Source organism: Betta splendens, chromosome 6 (assembly GCF_900634795.4).
Source record: "Betta splendens chromosome 6, fBetSpl5.4, whole genome shotgun sequence".
Lineage (NCBI taxonomy): Eukaryota > Metazoa > Chordata > Actinopteri > Anabantiformes > Osphronemidae > Betta > Betta splendens.
Window position 1 is genome coordinate 13,831,550 of NC_040886.2, and position 8,838 is coordinate 13,840,387.

Below are 8,838 nucleotides of genomic sequence, written 5' to 3' on the forward strand. Positions count from 1 at the left end.
TTGCATGTGTGATGAAAATGAAGAAAATTCACATGTTCACAAGATTTTATTACAGTTAATAAACATATACCCAAAAAATAAGCCTTGTGCTTCACCAGTTCTTGTTTAATACTCAGTGCATTATATTTGTTAATGAGTGGAAAAGCTGATGATTTGATTTACAGTTGAATAGCTAGTGACAAGACCTAAGTATAATAGTGAATCATGTGTTGACACCACATTGTTAACAGAAACACAAGACTGAAAAAGAAAATATTTACAAAGCATTACACATTACATTTCTCCAGTAACATAAATCATTTCATATTTTTGTTAGCATGGAACATACATTACATTTACTTTAATTGAATTTAGAATGAGCAACTGCTAAAACATGTTGTCAGGCTTAGGCAGAGATCGGACCCACATGCACAGTGCGAACACACAGAGTAGACGGTAAAGTCAAGGTTTAATCCAATAATCAAGGTACAAACAGTCCAGGTCATACACAGTATATTTCATGTGACGGTACAGGAGGAGCAGGCGGAATCGGGTTCAAGGACAAGGGAAGGCAAGAGTTCTGCAATGGTTTGACAGGTACCAGTGGGGAGCAGGCTTTCTCGAGGTCAGACGATCAGGTCAGTGTCACAGGATCTTTCCAAGCGACAGTACAGTTCGGAGCAGACAGGAATCGGAGATCAGGAACAAGAAACAGGATCAAGGTCAAGGCAAGAAGAATGACGGAACGCTGGAATGTGATGACTGGCATACAACAATCTGGCAACTGGCAGTGGTGAGTAATGGTGCTTAAATACTGGTGGGTGATGACTAATCTGAGACAGGTGTGTGTAATGAGAACCGGAAGTAAGGCTGGGACTAACAAGGTGAGAACAAAAAAAACGGAAGTACTTCAGAATAAAACAGGAAATAAACCCAGAACCTGACACATGTAAAGGTAAATTTTAGATAATGCTAGTGACGTTCTAATAAAACTAACACCAATGCTGCGAGGATAAAACACATTTCATTCACTTGGCAGGTGCCACATTTCTAGTTTATTTATTTAGACTCTTATACCTGGTCTGGATCCTCTGGATCCTCTGGACTTCTGGCTTTTTTCTTTTGCTTACACCAACGATTATACAGCCAAATACAGCATATAACTATTCCTAATGAAACAAGACAGCCAAATAGAATCGCAAATCCAATGACCTAACAGACAAAGAGAGAGAGACAAGATCAACTATTGACTTCTGTAGTTAGTATGTTGGTTACCTGAATAGGAAATAGGCTGAGATATCAGATTCATTACCTGAGAATGAAAGTACCACCGCTGGGTCAGGCTCATTCTCTCCATGTATGAGGTGCCATTGGCAGGTTCACACCATCTCTGGGGCTCAGCTTTGTCAACGATTATATACCGGCCTGACCAGTTTGTGTTTGCACAGGCAAAGTATTGACCATCCAAGAAGACCAGGACGAGCCATATTATGATAGGAACCAGGCCATAAATAAAATTTTTCCATTCTTTGCAAATTTTGCATTCATATGAACAACTAGGATCTCCCTCTTGGCAGATGTTGCATTTACAAGATATTATACCTTTAATAACCAGCATCAGCACAGAGACAGCAACTCCAGGAAGTATGAAATATGCTGCTGTAAACAGAGCGTTCCATTTGGGATCGCAAGGACACGCAAACTCCACCTCCACAGCCTTTTCTAAGCCAGTGAGGATCAGGCCAAGAACAACATTTGATGCAAGAGGACTGTTTAAAAATTCACTTTTTAGTTTGTCGATGAACGTTTTTTTCCCATCAGCTGCCGTTGCTGCATAAAGAGAAAATAGATGAGAATAGAGAGACTATGAAGAGACATAGTTCTTATTTTTACTCAAAACCAAAACCTCCCCTCGTCATCATACAGTATACATTAGGTCACTTGGTACAATAAAGAGGACACTTAACTCCAGCAAAACACCATATTTAAATATACAATGAATATACATGTATATAAATAACACTTTGTGCTGAACAAAATTATTGTTTTCAGAAATCCTCACTATCTGAAAGTAAAACTACTTTAGAAAACAAGCTAAGTGATAGTTTGTATACAATTATTATATGACGCTTAGATCACTGTTAAATTACGTATAAACGTAGTATAACACTTGTTAACAACATATTTGATTATAGTTTAACAAAACTGAATATTTAAACAAAGGCGTATCTACTGACAATAAAACACAAACCAATACAGGATTTTACCTACCAGACACTCTTCTAGAGACACTTCCACTGTCCATCTTTAGTCTGCTACTCAAACTTGTTTTGCACAAGTAGCAGTTCCTCTTCTTCCTGTTATTTTCCTCTAGGATATTTATACTCGCTCACTGTGACGCCCTTCCTTTATTCCCACTTTCTTTTTCATTTTCGGTCACTGTGTATTTGCCCACACTTACAGTACTTTAGCCACAAGACTGAATTCATTTTTCTTTGTGGTGTGGAATCGTCCAGAATTCAGCATGAAGTTCATTTTGTTTAAATGTGAGCAGGAATCCAAAAACCCCAAACTCACACCAAAACACGCTTGTTATTGATTGCTTTGACCTGTTTTAAGAAACTAATGTAGATTCCACTCAGTCTTCATTGTCACTATTCCAGCAGAGCATAAGACGCATAACTAATGTAAACCCTCATTGGTTTGACACATCCTCCCTCCTTTTGCAAAACAGTTACTGTAACACTGATGTTATTCAAACAGTCCAAACTGGCATGAAAGCTTAATCTGGATCCAATTCTTTGGAAATATGCGAAGAAGTAATATCTAGGTATACCTTTGCATTGCTGCCAGGCTGGTCAGAGAAATAAATATTTTTCATGCTGAAAAAGGGGAAGGAAGTATGAAAGTATATCTAACATATCTTAATTTGTCTGCTGTCTGACAAATTAAGCTGCTATTATACTGTATGTGCACTAACCTGCCACTAGATGGCAATACAACTAAGACAGATAAATACAAAGGTACTATGCTGCTGCATACTCTATCCATTATTCCCATGCGGGGTCGGGGGGGGGGGGGGGGGGGGGGGGGGGGGGGGGGGGGGGGGGGGGGGGGGGGGGGGGGGAGAGGCAGGTACAACCTGGACAGATCGGCAGTCCATCGCAGACTGAAGGACCGATAATGCAAAATATATAAAATGTATGATATTAATATAATTGTTTGATGTGTTCAATAGTTTTCACATTCTCCCACAGATATAGGATCTATGCAACATGGGAATGGTTTGAAATCGTATGTTATGATGGGAGATCTGACTAAATGGATAAAATTGGCTTTGAGAACTTTAGTTCCCATGTTTAGTTTTGTGTTACCCTGTGTTTCCTTGTCCCTCTCTGTCCTCGGGTTTGTGTCACAAGGACACAGTGTTTTAGTACAGTGTTTTGTTCCATTTTACTTTCTTTTCTGTCTGTGTTTATATTTTCACCAAGAGAAGAGAACAGTGAACAGACAGTGAGTCCTCCAGTGGGTGAGAGTCCTGGTCCAGTTTAGCCAGGACCCTTCTCTCACCCACCTCCTGCACCGTGTCCAGAGTGCAGCCCAGGACAGAGCTGGACTTTCTGTTAACTCTGTCCAGTCTCTTCATGTCCCTCGCTGTGATGCTGCTGCCCCAGCAGACCACACCGTACAGGATGGCTGATGCCACCACAGAGTCATAGAAGGTCTTCAGGAGTGGCCCCTTCACTCCAAAAGACCGCAGTCTCCTCAGCAGGTAGAGTCTGCTCTGACCCTTCCTGTACAGTGCATCCGTGTTATGAGTCCAGTCCAGTTTATTGTTCAGATGCACACCCAGGTACTTGTAAGAGTCCACTCTCTCAATGTCCCTTCCCTGGATGTGCATCGGTGGGATGAGAGCAGGCTGCTGTCTGCGGAAATCCACCACCATCTCCTTCGTTTTCCCTGCATTGATCAGGAGGTGATTTCGCTAGCACCAGTCCACAAAGTTCTGAGTGAGTCCTCTGTACTCTGCATCGTCATCATCGGTGATCAGTCCGACGATCGCTGCGGAGCAGATGGGACCCAGGACCAGTCTCTCCAGCGTCTTCATCAGATGGGACGTGAGAGCCACTGGTCTGAAGCTGCTGAGGTCTTTTGCATGTGGTGTCTTAGGCACTGGTACCACGCAGGAGGTCTTCCAGAGCTGTGGTACCACCCTCAGCTTGAGGCTCAGGTTGAAGACATGCTCCATAACATAGTTCGCCTGCGCAGGACTTTAGGAGTCTGGAGCCGATGCCATCTGGTCCGACTGCTCTCGTGGCCTTGATCTTCTTGAGCTCTTTTCTCAATCTTCTCTTTTATATGTTAAAGCGATCATAAGTGGGCAAAGCAATTTCCCTCTGGGATTAATAAAGTTTTTTGAATTTTGAATCTTGAAACTAATGTACTCAAAGCAACAACCTAAAGTAGGAAATCCTTAGCTGTCCAACCAGATTCGGATAAATAGACATTAGTAGTACCAACAACCTAAAACTAAAATTTTATTTCTTGACCCTATTTCATTTTCATATAATCAATGTAAAAATAACCCCTTCAAGACTGACTTGTTAATGTTTACTTTGAGGTCTTTGAGCATCCCATTAAATGAAAACTATTGGGTAAACATAAAAGGCTCTGGGCTCAAATCACTGTAAATGGGCTTTATTATATCTGGTACATCATTGAAACATAAGCTTGCTGCACTTACTGGCCACTTTATTAGATAACCTTCTGTTGCAAGAAACTTGGATGAAAGTGCTGAACCCAAAGTCTGGGTGCAAATGTATGAATAGATTTGCATGTCCATGCATATTGAACACCTTGCTCCCGCAATTTAACCCCCACCTCTCAATATTTGTTTGTTTATTTCTGTTTTATATTTTTATATGTATTAAAATAGTGGAGATGATAGAAATGTAATATTATGTTTAATATTATCAAAATATATATATATATATGTATATATACAGTATGTATTATTCTATCTAAATGTAAAACCTGTGATTTTAATAAATGATAACATGAATCCTGAATAAGCCTATTAACAAACCTTCCAAATAAAATCTGTGGTTCAAAGCAAATTAAAAAAAATCATCATTAAGGCATCAGAATACAGTAAAAATCTTGCTCTCTGTCACTACAGGATCCTATTAGGTAAAAGAAGATTAGGAAATTAATTAATCAATTCATTTGTCTTCATATGCTGGGTTACTGCTAAAGTTTAGATATTTAGCAAAGCAACAAATATCTAAATATCACAGCAACTACAGTAAGAGACTGTTGAATCAGTGTTCATGGAGGTGTTGGTTTAAGTGTGAGTGTGTTGGCTGATTGGTGTTAGTTCTACAGCATTACCAGTATTAGTCCCACCTCTAGCCTGGTTTGTTGGTTGATTTCCATTAAATGGACATTTATATACTCCATATGCTATAAGTAGACCTGTGCAGATGAAAAACACAAGAAGTCCAAACGCCTAAGAAACCAAGGAAGAGAGAAAAAAAACTATTACCAATGAGTGTAATGGTTGTGTAAACATATATTACAGTTTTATAGTGAATGACAAGTTTTACATGAATGGTTTAGACATATTGGACTTTTAATTACCTGGGAATGAAAGTACCACTGACGGGTTTTACTCAGTCTCTCATTGTATGAAGTGCTGTTAGTGCAGTCAGGTTCACACCATCTCTGGGGATCAGCTTTATCAATGATCGCAAACTTGCCTTTCCATGTTGTCTTTCCACAGACATAGTATTGACCATCCAAGAGGACCAGGATGAGCCACATTGTGGCAGGAACCAGACCAAAAAGTAGAAGATTTACCATCTCTTCTCTTTGGCGAAATTTGTCAAATCCTTGAATAACAAGCATCAGCACAGAGGCAAAAAATCCAGGAAGTAGTAAATATGCTAATGAAAACCATTCGTTTTGTTTAGGATGACAAGGGCATGCAAACTGCACTTCCACTGCTTTCTCTACACCAATTAAGATCAGGCCAAGAACAGCATTTGATACGAGGGCACTTTTTTTAAATTCTTCTTTCAATACTTCAAGTAGTTCTTTCAATGTAGATGTTGTTACTGCACGAAGAGAAAATAATGATGAGAAAAATCACACCCCCCCCCCCCTTTTATGACAACACAGTAACATATTACTGTAGGTCTTTTGGTATAACAAGAGATTTATTTCCACCAACATCCACCATGTTAAATTCTGTATAAATACTTATTAACAACATATTTGGTCAGAATTGAATATTTACACAAGGCTTATCTAATGACAATAAATAAAACACAAACCAATGCAGAATTGTACCTACCAGATATTTGTCTACAGATACTTTCCCTGTTCAAAGTTGAGTCACCTGCAGCTGCCGTTGCTGCATAAAGAGAAAATAGATGAGAATAGAGAGACTATGAAGAGACATAGTTCTCATTTTTCACATACAGTACACACATTAGGTCACTTGGTAAAATAAAGAGGACATTTAACTCTTTTTTTTTACAAAATTATTGTTTTCAGAAATTCCCACTTTAGAAAACAAGCTGAGTGAGGGTTTATATATAATTACTATATGATGCTTAGTCCACTGTTAAATTACATATAAATGGAATATAGGTCCATGTACCTTTTAACAGTTTGATTTCATTCATTTTGTTTTTCTGTCAAAACGAGAAAACAGGAAACAGCTTTAAATCCAATTCCGTGTCTAGTTTTGAAAAAACACCGTTCTCAGTTGGTTTATTGGTTTTTATCACGTGCTTTTTATCAGTTTGTGGCTTTTATAAGGAGAAATACCCAAATTACCCAAATCTAGGGATGTGTTTGTTTGCGGGGGGCACAGCAGCCATAACAGCAACCACAACAGCACAATAGATTAGGTAGGTCAGAGAGCAAGAGTCATTGAGTCACTGTATTGCGTGACTTTCAGGTCAAGAGGGAACATGTTCATGTTGTTGTTAGCAGTTGGCTGTTGTCGACGAAAGGATGGGTGTAATGTTACCGAGGCTCCTACAGTAAATACTGACTGGTTACATTATTACAGGCTGTGACAGCCATTGACATGTTTAACACCCAAGCTTGTCAGAATATAATAATTAAACAATAGTCCTGCCCTAGTTTTCATCACATACAGCTGTTAGTCATAGCATGGTCTTGAGATACAGAGCAGACATTGATTTTTGCAACAATAATTATGTGGAAAAAAATGAACTGCTGTGTGCCACGTCCTGTGAGAAATTACACCTCATTAGGGTAGGATTTTATTCCCCTATTATAAGTTTTTATTTTGTGACACTACATTTTACTGTAGTACTTTCAAAAATGGCATTAGTTTCTATGCAGTTCCTTAAACTACTGTAGCAGTTACACTCAACACACAACTGCACTATTTGCAACAGAGGAAACTCATCTAATCTTTTGGTTTAGAGATAATTGACACTTTTATTTTTAATTTTTCAGTATAACTTTTACCAAATACAACCAACAAAAAAACGGCTGGTGTACTGTGATGGTAACATGGGTGATGAACAGAAGTGTTTATGAACTTCTGGTGTTCCAGTGAACCAGTGACAGCGTGTCACCTGTATTAGTATCGATGTACTGGACTTACTGGGAGCTGTGGTCCTGATGACTTTCCTGTCCTGGCAGCCGACCCAAACAACCAGGTGCTGTGCTACTGGCGTGTTCAGACACATTAAAAGCTCCTCCTGTTCTAAAACTGGCAGATCGTGTTTGTGAACATAGTTCTACACATTACACTATACTGTACATTTATGTTCATGGTATCCATTTCATTAAGATGGGAGACACAGATGTCCAGGGGGGTGAACAGGTTGAAACTTAGACTGTCACTGGGTCAGACCACAGGGGTCGATAGAAGGAATGTGTCCCAGACGTATGTTTGTCAGAGTAGAGAATAATTTTTGACTCTCTGTGGATGCGCCAAATGTTATTCTACAGTCATTTATGTGTTCTACAATCCCCAGAGTTATTAATTAAAGCCCTTTGGTTGAGGCCTAGTGGCCTATACAAATATTACCGCCACAAGTCAGTCAAGATGTGGCAACTACATGTCTGCATATACTGTAAATGATCAAAACATGACAGTAAACTCTCCACTCTGACAAACAGTCTGTTTCAACCTGTTCTGTGTCTCCCAGCTTAATCAGATGGATACAGCTGTGCATATAGAAACATAAATATACTGTATAGTGTAATGTGCAGAACTACAGTATATGTATAAACAAGGTCTGCCAGTTTTAGATCTGAAGCTGTGAATGTGTCTGAACCCGCTGGTAACACAGCACGTGGTTGTTTTGGGGTTTCTCATTTTAAGAGAAAAACGGAAAATGAGAAAATGGATAGTTTTCTCGTTTTTCCAACTTTTAATTTGGTTGGAAAATCAAACTGTTAAAATGTACACGGACCAGTATAATACTCATTAACAACATATTTGGTCTATGTTAAATTCAACAAAACGGAATATTTACACAATGCTTATCTACTGACAATGAATAAAACACAAACCAATGCAGAATTTTACTTACTTCCACTGTCCATCTTTAGTCTCCTACTCAAACTTGTAGTAACAGTTCTTCTTCCTGTTTTTTTCCTCTCGGATATTTATACCCTCTAACTGTGACGCAATTCCTTGAATAAAACTTTCTTTTTTCATTTTAAGTCATTGTGTATTTGTCCACACTTGCTTTAGCCCGGGTTTGTGTACCTTTTAACAGTTTTTTAAACTAGTTGTTTTCTCGTTTTACGTTTTTCTCTCAAGACGAAAAAACGGGAAGACAGACAACCCAAACAACCACGTGC

General features: G+C 39.0%; 2 protein-coding genes across 3 annotated transcripts; both read right to left on the reverse strand.

Annotated features, from left to right (window-relative positions):
* Nucleotides 1–27: 27 nt before the first annotated feature.
* LOC114857894 (uncharacterized) lies at nucleotides 28–3,070 on the reverse strand. The gene is made up of 4 exons (XM_029154810.3): nucleotides 2,251–3,070; nucleotides 1,292–1,809; nucleotides 1,057–1,191; nucleotides 28–633 (listed from the first exon to the last, which is right to left on the reverse strand). Exons 1-4 carry the CDS (start codon nucleotides 2,282–2,284, stop codon nucleotides 625–627), a joined length of 696 nt encoding a protein of 231 aa, XP_029010643.1. The 5' UTR covers nucleotides 2,285–3,070; the 3' UTR covers nucleotides 28–624.
* Nucleotides 3,071–4,661: 1,591 nt separating this feature from the next.
* On the reverse strand, nucleotides 4,662–8,838 carry LOC114857948 (uncharacterized). Of its 2 annotated transcripts, none has more exons than XM_029154899.3 (4): nucleotides 8,565–8,838; nucleotides 6,335–6,394; nucleotides 5,620–6,095; nucleotides 4,662–5,488 (listed from the first exon to the last, which is right to left on the reverse strand). In XM_029154899.3, the coding sequence occupies exons 1-4, from the start codon at nucleotides 8,575–8,577 to the stop codon at nucleotides 5,324–5,326; spliced, it is 714 nt and encodes a 237-aa protein (XP_029010732.1). In that variant the 5' UTR covers nucleotides 8,578–8,838; the 3' UTR covers nucleotides 4,662–5,323. The 2 variants fall into 2 exon arrangements, with proteins under 2 accessions (XP_029010732.1, XP_055365647.1); XM_055509672.1 differs by lacking the exon at nucleotides 8,565–8,838 and adding an exon at nucleotides 7,628–8,451.